Source organism: Xyrauchen texanus, chromosome 8 (genome assembly GCF_025860055.1).
Source record: "Xyrauchen texanus isolate HMW12.3.18 chromosome 8, RBS_HiC_50CHRs, whole genome shotgun sequence".
NCBI lineage: Eukaryota > Metazoa > Chordata > Actinopteri > Cypriniformes > Catostomidae > Xyrauchen > Xyrauchen texanus.
In genome coordinates this window covers 28318164-28330590 of record NC_068283.1, presented here as the reverse complement: position 1 = coordinate 28330590, position 12427 = coordinate 28318164, and the positions used below count along the sequence as shown (strand labels likewise).

The following is a 12427-nucleotide window of genomic DNA, read 5'->3' as shown; positions in this document are numbered from 1 at the left end:
AACATAATTGTCAATATAAATGTAAAAAAAAAAAAACACCTTAATTATTAGTTTCCTGCTGAACAAATTTCAAAGTGGTTTTAGAAGTTAGTAGTTTTATGAAGACAAAACTGTACTTCAACACAATACTTATTTTGTTCTGTTGACATCTGTTGACAGTTATTTGTTGCTTTTTCCCCTCCTCTCATACATAGACTAAAGAAAGTGAAAGCTGCCTTAGTTATTACAACCAGAGTTATTATTGTTTCGAAATTTATTTTTGCATTTTATTTCTACTTCATTTTCAATTTGTCCTTTCAATTTAGTTTAGTTTTATCTAAAATGATCCCTATCTAAAGAAATAATATGTACTGATATTTCTTTCTTGTCTCTATCTGCTGACTGGTTTGGGGAAATAATGAGTCAACAGAGTAGTAATTAGCCCTCGCTGAGAAGGTACATGACTGACAGGATGACATAGAGTGTGAGTACTAAGCACATTATGTCATTGCCATGGTACCCAGACACATTTCAGCTGATTTGCTGCAGACTAGTATGAAAGTATCAAGTCAACTTGCATTGAAATTAAATTGATTTTCTTATCTGCAAACGATACCAGAGACAATAGGGAGAAGCACAATGAGAGAAAAAAATCAGCGACCCTACCAAAACCCGGGGCTGTCCTGTGTAATAAACAGGGATGTCTGGTCACCCAATCTATAATTCATTTATAAACTAAACATTTCGCTGCCCAAAATAACTTCATATTTCATTGTGCATTTTATTGTGGAAAAAACTGTAAAAGAACATATTTTAAGCAGCTCCTCAATGCTTTCAAAATTGAAAAACAAGAAATAGGTGCTGTTTATCTGTTTTTCAGAGTTGCAGTCTGCTTTAGCGATAAAAAAATATTTCCAGACTATTTAAAAAGTTATAGATAACTCATCAAGGACCAGTTTAAGTTGACAACACTGCGTGGACCACAAGAGACTATAGATGCCTATATGTGTGGATACATTACACCAAAAAACTTAATAGCCCAATATTAATAATATTTTTTATTTTTTTTATTTTGTTTAAGTTGTTTTAGTAAACCGTGAGAAACATGATGTGGGTGACTTGACTTAATGAAGTTCTTAACCATGATAAATCTGTGAGCACCGTCTTGGCTACACAAATGCAGTGTGCGATTTTACCAGTTGTCAGGTCCCTTGCCGTTCGAAACTACCTTGTAGTTTCTAAAACAATGGCTTACCCGCCTTTATGTGTTCGTCGTGGCAGCCACCTCTCCAATCAATGTTATACAGCAGTCTCTGTTGTAACATTCAAGTGGATTGGTTGACGGATTGTGCCGCTCTGCAGGTGTGTTTGCTCAACACAGTGAAACAAACTTTGGCTATGTCTATGACATCAGGGGGTGCTACAACTGCTTGCAGACAGAGTGTCTATTTATTTCTGTTTCGTTATGGACTCCGCTTGATGAGTCCCAAAGGCTTGAGTCCGAGTCAAGTCAGAGTAAAAATGCAAATCCATGACAAGTCCAAGTCCATTAAAATCTGAGTACAAACTCGAGTAACCCAACTCTACCTATCCCTTCTGACAATGTATATGTCAAGATCTTAGTGTACAGTGCCATAACCCCTGATCTTTTCTTAAAAGATGTTCCATATGGATCTGCTCAGGTCTAAACTCTGTTCAGTTTGACCTTTACATCATTCACAACCTCACAGAGGAGCTCAAGATGCTGTAGAGAGCTGATCCTATCCATGCAGCAATGAACACACTGTCTCGTACGGCAATGTGTTGAACTGAACTCTCCACATGTATCTCTACTTTTATCTTGCCCCAACCCCTCAGTTGTCCTCAATTTCTTTCCTTCTTCTTCCAGCCTGATGAGCTGACTAATGTTCTGGAGATCTGTAACATAGTATTCACCAGCATGTTTACTCTGGAAATGATCCTCAAGCTCACTGCCTTTGGCTTCTTTGAGTATCTGAGAAACCCATACAACATCTTTGATGGCATTATCGTGATCATCAGGTCAGTAAATTCCATTTCTAGCATGTTTCCCTGTAAAAAGTCAACAACATTTTTTTAAAAGTGTCATAGTGTCATATTTCTGCTTTGAAATGATCATGTATTTATAAATGTACATACTGTATACTGTGTGGGTACAAAAAATAGCTAAACTTATTCTGTATATTTGTGTGTGTGTGTGGGCATGTTTATGTGGTTTACGAGGACAATTTTCTTAGGTGACAAACTGGTAATAACAAGGGTATTATGCTATAAATGTGGTTTATGAGGACATTTCTAGTGTCCCCATAATTTAAATAGCTTAAAAAACTTTATTGAAACTTACTTTTATTTAAAAAATGCAGAAAGTTTTTTGTGAGGGTTAGGTTTAGGAGTTGTGTTTAGGGGATAGTATCTATAGTTTGTACAGTATAAAAATCATTATGTCTATGGAAAGTCCTCATAATGAAAGGTAGACCAACGTGTGTGTGTGTGTGCGTGCGTGTGTGATATGATATGATTATGTGATTGATTTTTCTAAAGCTGCCAACAGTTATAAAATTTAACTGAAAGGCTGATGACATTGATCAGTGTTAATCTACACTCCTCTTTGTATGTGTGTGTAGTGTGTGTGAGATCATCGGGCAGTCTGATGGAGGTTTGTCTGTCTTGAGGACATTCAGGCTGCTGAGGGTCATAAAGCTGGTGCGGTTCATGCCAGCTTTGCGCAGACAGCTGGTGGTCCTGATGAAGACAATGGACAATGTGGCCACTTTCTGCATGTTACTAATGCTTTTCATCTTCATATTCAGGTGGGCAACCCAGTATGTTGTTGCGTATGTTGTTCCCTCACATTGTTGTTGTTTTTTTTTCAAACACTGAGCTCTACGCTACTTATATTGCTCTGTGATGAAGTAAAACATGAAATTCATCACTTTTTCTCAAAGTCCAATGATAATGCATGAGAAACAAGCAAGTAAAACATTGCTGTACATCACAGTTTTGAATCACAATACACTAAACATGAAGAATCGCAATCTTATCGGATCTCATCCCAAATATCAATAGAATATTATATCGCTAAGTACTGCTAGTATCAAACAATGCATCTAGAGTTACAAAATGTCCCACACCTGACACCAGCTCCTCGCTGCAGCTGGATCATGGCAACTCTGCATGGGTGATCGTCTCAGCTGCGCAGGTGTTTAAAAGTGTGCCTTAGCTTGGGCTGCTAGAGACAGGCTCATTAGGATTTTTGTGAGATTGATGGAGATTAGAACAATAACACTCAAGCCCCTGGTGCCCACTGACTCACCCTATTTTTGCACTGCAGTGCTGCAATTCCAGCAGAGTGCGCCGAGACAGATGGAGACTGCTGCAGGATTGAGTGTATAACGTAGTCCCAACGATCTGTCTTTCCAACTCACTTTTAGCTCTCAGTTTCATTTGAAAGTGATCATCACTATGCCATTCTCACTCTGTTTTAGTTAGGGTTTTCCACATAAGAGAATGTAATACCCTGCATCCTTCAATGCCTTTTTATTTTTAATTGGAATCATGTTACCTAATGATGTAGCACCAAAATTCATTGATAAAGCCGTTAAGATAAAGATAGTGCATCTTTGTGACTTTAATTGTCACAAATTTGTCATTTAATTTGTGACTCTGTGTTGTTTAGTAGAAACAAACAAACATGAAAATATGTTAAATCCTTAAATGAGCAATTGAGCATTTTGAAATCCCAGGAAAGATCTTAAATAATTAGTTCCAAACCTGTATGACTTACTTTCTTCCGTAGAACACAAAAAGAGAATGTTAAGTAGAATGACAGCCTCAGTCACCATTAACTTTCATTGTATGGGAACAAAATGCATTGACAGTGAATAATGACTGAGGATGTCTGCCTAGCATCTCCTTTTTAAAATCCATGGAAAAAAAGAAAGTCATACGGTTTGGAACAACATGATGTTGAGTATATGTAGAGAGATTATTTTTGGCCAAATTATCCTTTTATGTAAATTACCATAGGTTTTAAATTGAATCGTGAGGATGCTCCACCCATGATCTTGTGATTATAAATGAAGAAAATAATCAGTAACCATCATATGTCAAAGAACCCTTTGCTTAAATATTCTGTTGCTCATTTTCATTTGGAACAACCTTATAAGTTCAATGGTGCAAAAATGCCATTTGGAATTCACCCTCTCTGTTGCCTAGAAAACTTAAAACATTTTGAAAAAACTTCCTAATTTACATGATCTTTCACTGGGTAGTTGGTATGTATGTAATATCACTCATGTGCCATCCGTCTGTCTGTTATTTCATTCTGAATTCTGTTATCTGTCTCTCTCTGTGTGATCTGTCTCATCCTTGGCTGCTGTCCAACCAGAACAAATGTATCTTCACATAGGACTCATATCATTTTTATTGGCTTATCTCTGGCAGACTCATTCATCTTTGCATCTCACATCCTGTTGAGGTCGTTTGGAAAAATAAGATATCGGAATAGCTAAATATGAGGATAACATTGAGGGGCGAATTCACAAAACCCTTATTACAGGGTCAATCCCCCTGGAGCAATCTGAAAATAAGTGCCTTGCTCAAGGACACAGTGGTGTTGGCTGTGGGGCTCAAACCAGCATCCTTCTGATTACCAGATTATGTGCTTAGACCACTACAACACCACCACTCACATAGTGTCTTAGTCACTAACCACTCATAATACTACTTAACCTGTTGCTAAATGCATTGAAATAGCATAGTACTGTGTGTTTTTAAATTAATTTATTGTCATTGTTTTTAGTGCAAAAATTCCTAAATTCTGTGCAAATTAGGATTAGTATAGATTGAGCCTTATTCAAAAAAGTGGGTACTATTTGCCAGGAACAAGTAACATTGCATATTATCACCCACCTAAACTAATTTTATAAAGTGTTGTGTGTGTTTATTTTTACTATTGATCGCGGATGCAGTAACTTATCAAATGATGGAGAAGAGTGTTAAAACCAGCAATGTATCCAGACGTCCGGTGTAGTCGAGTGCACTTTTGACATTTAAAGAGCCGATTCATGTGCCTGGATCAGTGGTGCAATGATATTGTACTGTCCCAGTATTGTGTGCCTGATAACAGTAGTCTGCTACAACCCAGCAGTAAGAACTGACCCACGAAATCTGGAATCACTCCATGAAAATGTAAAAGCACACATTCATTCTTTAGTGAATTACTGCCTTAAGAGCTTTTTCTTTTTTGTGTGTGTCTTTTGTTTACAGTATTCTGGGAATGCATATATTTGGCTGTAAGTTCAGCCTGAAGACAGAGGCTGGGGACACGGTACCTGATAGAAAAAACTTTGACTCGCTGCTTTGGGCCATTGTCACTGTGTTTCAGGTGTGTATCGCTCTCAAAACTAATCTAATTTATGAAAGTATTGCTGCAGGTGACAGAAAACACAGAGCAACTGGGAGTCTGGTGAAAACACATTTAATCACAAACACCTGAATATTCTCTATGGAGTTTAGACAATATCACAGTAATGGAGATGCTGTTACTTATATAAATCTTGCTAGTATATGTGCATACTGTATTCTGTGTGTGTGTGTGTGTGTGTGTGTGTGTGTGTGTGTGTGTGTGTGTGTGTGTGTGTGTATGTGTGTGTGTGTGTGTGTGTGTGTGTGTGTGTGTGTGTGTATGCAGATCCTAACTCAAGAGGACTGGAACATGGTTCTTTATAATGGCATGGCCTCCACCTCCCCTCTGGCAGCCCTGTATTTCGTCGCCCTCATGACCTTTGGGAACTATGTGCTTTTCAATCTGCTTGTGGCCATCTTAGTGGAAGGATTTCAGGCAGAGGTAAAGTACACATCTTAAGGCATCGGGGTAACTGAGTGTTTTGGTTGATGCACAAAACAATCTAACCGAGGCAATAACTTAAGTTTAGCTGCTGAATATTAAGTGTCCATTTAAATATATTATCTAGAAAAATAGCATCTGTTGACTAATGCTTTTAATAACAGGCTCAAATTTGTGCTGGTATTTAGCAACAAAATGACAGCAGGGAACAAGGATTGGCTTTAACAACTTAACCACTGGTCTGGGGCATTCCATTGGAGAGGTTGAATATATTTTCAATGTGCACTGGCATCTACAGTAAATAGGGCTCCACAGGCAGGTAGGCAGACTGCAGGAGTAGGTTATCTCTCATGGGACATTGCAGAAGTGGGCCTCCAGGTTATGGTCTATATCTGAGAACTCTGCAAGGGTGAGTGGGGAACTAGAGCAAATGCAGTTGACTTTGGGGAGGGCATAGAGACTGACATATCTATTAAACAATGCTCATGGCTGTTTAGTAGTTTTCCCTCTCTCTCTTATTTTTCTTGCTGTCTCTATTGTTCTGTTTCTGGAACTCAACCTCTCTTCTCTGTGTCCTGTTCTGACTTTGTGTCCCGTTATTTTATTTTTTTTTCTGTCTGGGGCAGGGTGATGCTAACCGCTCCTACTCAGATGATGACAGATCCTCTTGTAACTTAGAAGAAATAGAGAAAAAGGACTCGCTCCAACTGTCAGGTACTGAGCTTCACACTGGCTATGGAACAGATATTTACACGCATGTGTGTTTCTGTACTTTCTGTACAGTACTGTAGTTCAGAATAAAGAAGCTGAACATTTTTCTCCTAAGCGTTGTTTAAAGTGAGTTTGCTTGTTTGCCTTATTGAGCTTGTCATGGAGTTCTTTTCATTTTTGGCAACAAGTTACTTTTGAGATGGCCATGTTGTCTTTATTAGGCATCATATAAAAAAGTGTAATTTTGAACAACCTCAGAGAGACGCGTTTCAAAGTTATTCATTTTTAAAGGAATCTTTCTGGGTTCATTACAAGTTATGCATTATCAACAGCATGTGTGGCGTAATAATGATTGCCACAAAAATGTATTTGAACTTTTTGTCTTAAAAGAAAAGCTCAAATCTGGGTTACATTGAGGCACTTACAATGGAAGAGAATGTGGGCCAATTTCTAAATGTTAAAATACACACTTTTTTTTTATTTTTATTTTTTATTTTTTTTAAGTTTGATAAAATCACTTGAGTGGTGGTGGCGTAGTGGCTAAAGCACAGGGCTGTTAATCAGAAGGTCGCAGGTTCTAACCCCACGGCCACCACCATTGTGTCCATGAGCAAGGCACTTAACTCCAGGTTGCTCCGGGGGGATTGTCCCTGTAATAAGTGCACTGTAAGTCGCTTTGGATAAAAGCGTCTGCCAAATGCATAAATGTAAATGCTAATCTTTTCTGTGTAAAGTTATAGCCAATTGTACAACTTCATTGTCATGATGATGCAATATCAACAAACTCTATAATGACTGTAAAAATTACAATTTAAACATATTTACAGCTCAAATAATACACAAGTTTTAACAGAAGAATTAATGTGGGTTTTTATAAAATTATAAGCTTCACATTTCTGCCTTTAAACCCTCCAAAAATTGGCCACAATCACTTCCTAAGTGCCACACACTAACCTCCATTTTTGCTTTTTTTAACGAAAAGGAGGGACGAGTCAATTTTATTTTATTTTATTTTTTTGTGCTAATCAACATTATGCCACAAATGCTGTTGATTACAAACCAAACTGAACCATCTCAAAATAGAACTTGACAGCCTCATACACCAAAAAACACAATTCCTTATCCAACAAATTAAATACCAACAATATCAATATAGCAACAAAACAGGTAAATACCTAGCAAATCAATTAAAGTGTAAAAAAAGAAAAAGAAATTATTCCATCCATACTCAGTCAATCAGGCGAAATAGTTCAGGATCCACAAGAAATTAATAATGTATTCCAAACATTTTATCAAAAATTATACACCTCAGATAAACCTAATCAAACAGAAATAGAAACTTTTTTTAACAGAAGTAAAATTACCAACTATAGCAAAAGAACATTAGATGCACCCCTCACCCCTGAAGAACTCGATAAAATCCCTAATAACAAATCACCTGGACCTGATGGACTACCAGCCAAATTTTACAAACACTTTTGGCAAATTTTATCCCCATTATTTCAGAAAGCAATTATAGAAATAAAAACTTCATCCACAATACCAACATATATGAATACAGCTGCAATGACACTCTTACTAAAACCAAACAAAGACCCAATTCATCCTTCTAGTTACCACCCTCTGTCATTGTTAAACACAGATTCATTACCAAAGCTCTAGCTACTAGAATAGAAACAGTTATTCTGATGTTAATTCACCATGATCAAACAGGTTTTATTAAAAACAGAAATGCTCCAGATTATTCAGCTTAATTAGTCTTGCCCAACAAAAACAAACCAGAACTATAATTGCATCATTAGACGCTGAAAAAGCATTTGATAAAATAAATTGGACGTTTCTATTCAGCACCCTACATAGATTTGGTTTTGGAGAGTCATTCATCCACTGGATAAAAATATTATATGAATCACCCAGGGCCGATATAACCACAAATGGGGTCACATCACAAAATTTCACTCTAGACCGGGGGACCAGACAAAGATGCCCACTCTCTCCTGCTTTGTTTGCAATTTTTATAGAACCACTTGCTGCAACAATACGACACTGGTCCCTTACTTGTATAAGCTGCTATGTCTTGTTAATTTGTGTTTTGTTCAATAATTCATAATTTTTTTAAAATGCTGTTGATTGAGCTTAACACGGAATATTCCTTTAACATTAAGATTGCAATCTCTTTGATTGCTGATACACACTATTGTAAACAAAGAATGTCACATCTAAACCACACCCCCGATTAGTTTTAACCAATCATCAATGCTCTTTGAGTAACCGAAGAATATCAGGGATGTGCGCAAACAAGAGAAATATCATCAAGCAAACACCAAAGCAGAACAAGATTTTCAGTGCATTACATCATAATTAAGGGGAACTAAAACAAGCCTGATCGCACAGTAAATTTAAATTAGCCTTAAAGGGCTCTCTGAAATTTGAGGCTAAAACATTGCATTCTGTCTAATGTGACAGTAAATTTAAATTTACTGTTGAAATTATTGTTATTGTTGCAATACTAACATTTTAAAAAAAAATACCAAATTTGACGATTGTCATAGCAAATATGTAAATTAAAACACTTGATAAACACTCCTTCATTTACATGAAATTAAAACATGTTAAATTAAATAAGGCTACCTGTACATGACTGGGTGTTCCTGGAAGGTTACAAAGCAATGTCAACATAACCTAATTAAAATCCAAACATTAATCTTTTTGCCATTAGTAGAAATTTCCACCAGCATACTGAATTTGAGCTGTTATTACCGATTTCTTTATATTGACTTGAGAACAGAAGTATTTTTCACATCATATTTGAAATTCTAGCAAATTTACAAAAAAAAAATTATAATAATAATTTGAAAAGAGACCTATACATTGAAATGTCCCTTAAAAAAAGCTAGCTAAAAAGAAAGAAAAAATATTTGCACTGTGAGTTGCAAGGACATGATGTTATGAATAATGTTTTTACACATTGAAGCGTTCAGTGGCTCCCTGCAGACAGAAGACAAACTTACATGCTCCCACCTGTGTCGCCTGGCTTGAAAAGAGGGTCTAGATATACCAGAAATCACAGAAGCTTGAAACTTTAATAGGCTTGACAGAATATACTTGTTTTAATTCCACACCACAAACACAAAACAAGTTGTTTTACCTCATCGTGTCTCGCGATAAGCCAGCTATTGTTTCTCAGGGCTAGAGTGCTGTACGCTGTATCACTGTATTAAAGTGGTGGCTGGTGCTTTTTAAGACTTGGTAAACAAAGCCTATTTTTTGGTGTCTGAAATGTTGATTTCCAAAAGATGTTTTCAATTGAATACACAAACATTAAGAAATTACTTAATAAAAATAATTGAACAACCTCAGAACTGTTTTTGCAATAATTAAAAATGCCAATAGGCAAAAGATTTAACTATCTCCTACCACTGTCAGTTTTTGACAGAGGTGCCTTTACATTTTAAAAAAGATTGTTAGCCAGGTACGTCACTGTTTCAATTATTGACCAATTGTTTCACGCATTTGAGAGCTTGCCCAATCATTAGATAGAGAAGGCACCTATCCGAGCAAGACAAAAATAAATGTAGAAAAATAACAGATTACATTACTTGAATGGATTATACATGTAAAATACAGTATGGATTATCTGTACATATATTAAAACTGAAGTGTGTGATATCTGCACCACTAGTGCACCAAACTGAATTGCAAAAATAACCACAGTTCCCCTTCTGTCGCTCTCTCCACATTGTGTCGGAGAAGCGACACTAGGGGTCTCTCTTGAGCGCCGATATTCACCTCTGATCTATTGAAAAGGGCCAATGGGAGTTGGCAGTCAGTATTTGCATACCCCGCCCCGGACATACGGGTATTTAAGCGGGGCAAATATGGGAGTTCATTCAGAAAATTTCTTCAGAGCCGATGGTCTGTCTGCAGTTGCTGCGAGTTTACACACCACTATAAAACGTTCCTGTTTCCTCTGACGATCTGCATGCTGTTGGATCTTGACGGCGCACAACAGCGGCTTTCTCCTTCACTTTGCACAGCGTGCATTGTTGTCCCTGAGCGCTCGACAGCGCAGACACACATACACACTGTGTATAGTAAAAGAGTTATTTTCCTTAAAAGAGTAAATTTCTCTAAAAGAGCAAACACAGCGGCATTGAGCGTCCTTTTCAGGACGCGTCTTTCTGAAGATGCCTTTCCGCCCCTGTGTAGTTTTTGGAGGCGGTGATTTCTCCCCACCTCTGATGGTCATAAAACCGCCTGGCGTACCTGGGTTGCGAAACACGCAGGCAGCGTTTTTATGAATGGTCTATGTTTTCAGTATGAAAACATAGCCATGACTAGCATTGCGGTCGTAGGCTTTCTCTTGTAGTGAGAGAGCAGCTTCTGCCGCCCGCGCCTCGCCTCCTTCCCACGGGATTGAGGCAGGCGCCGCGGGCGATGAAAACGATCTGGGGTCAATGACGGGCTGCGTTTCGCCAGGTGAACCCCCTTGGAACCCCCCGCCTCCCCGGCACGCTTGCTGTTTTCCGTCCGGGCTCGGAATGAGCATGCTCTCAGCATGCTCTCAGGGTTATGCTTTCAGCCTGAGAACATAGCTGCAGCAGCGTTGCGATCTCTGCTTTCTTGTGAGGAAGAAAGCCAATTCAGCCGCCCTCCGCTCCTCGCCTCCTTCCTATGGGATTGACGCAGGCGCCGCGAGCGATGAAGATGATCCTGGGATAATGGCGGGCTGCGTTTCGCCGGGTAAAAACCGCTCGAATCCCCTCGCCCCCCCCTGCACGCTTGCTTGCTCCCCTCACGAGCTCGGGATAAGCGCGGTCCACCTAACGGCCGGATGCCCGGTCCCTGGAGCTCCCGGACATTGGATGACGACATCACCACTGCAACGGAGAGCGTCACAGCAGCATCGGATGCGGATAACTCGCCTGGGCCGCTACCTACGGGTCTGTTGCCCAGTCTGAGCCTGACGCACGGAGATCCGCTATGCTTCCCCGGGCTTGATGATTCACGGGCTGGTGCACCGCCAACAGCCGCGCCCCCCCCGTTCCTTCCCAGACGTGCACGACTCAAGTCGCTGCGTGCCACTCACATCCCCGGCAAGCTCAACGTCGTAGCGGACGCGCTATCACGACAACGCCTGCCCGGCGGGGAGTGGAGGCTTCACCCCCAGTCGGTCCAGCTGATTTGGGAACGGTTCGGCAAGGCCCAGGTAGACCTGTTTGCCTCCCAGGAAACCTCCCACTGCCCGCTCTGGTACGCCCTAACAGAGGCTCCCCTCGGGACAGGCAGCTGGCACACAGCTGGCCCTCGGGGCTGCGCAAGTACGCATTTCCCCAGTGAGCCTTCTTGCACCGGTGCTGTGCAAGGTCAGGGAGGACGAGGAGCAAGTCACGTTAGTGGCCCCCTACTGGCCCACTCCGGACTTGGTTCTCGAACTCAGGCTTCTCGCGACAGCTCCTCCCTGGCGAATTCCCTGAGAAAGGACCTCCTCTCTCAGGGACGGGGCACGCTCTGGCACCCGCGCCCAGACCTCTGGAACCTCCACGTCTGGTCCCTGGGCCGGGACGCGGAAGAGCTAGCCGGCTTACCGGCGACCGTTGTGAATACAATCAACCAAGCCAGAGCCCCTTCTACCAGGCACCTTCACGCCCTAAAGTGGCGCTTGTTCGCAGATTGGTGTTCTTCCCGAACTGAATACCCGCAGAGATGCGCTATCAAGTCAGTGCTCCTGTTCCTACAGGAGAGGCTGGACAGGAGGCTGTCCCCGTCCACCCTCAAGGTGTATGTTGCCGCCATTGCCGCCCACCACGATCCTGTAGATGGCAAGTCTTTGGGCAAGCACGACCTGATCCTCAGGTTCCTGAGAGGCGC

General features: G+C 40.3%; 1 protein-coding gene across 1 annotated transcript in view; it reads left to right on the top strand.

Moving 5' to 3' along the window:
- LOC127647520 (voltage-dependent T-type calcium channel subunit alpha-1I-like) overlaps positions 1-12427 on the top strand; it is a 175558-nt gene that overhangs the window by 84396 nt on the left and 78735 nt on the right. The window contains exons 9-13 of the mRNA XM_052131796.1: positions 1868-2019; positions 2622-2807; positions 5266-5383; positions 5690-5845; positions 6472-6559. Coding sequence (XP_051987756.1) covers positions 1868-2019; positions 2622-2807; positions 5266-5383; positions 5690-5845; positions 6472-6559 — 700 coding nt within the window. The remainder of the gene's footprint in view (positions 1-1867; positions 2020-2621; positions 2808-5265; positions 5384-5689; positions 5846-6471; positions 6560-12427) is intronic.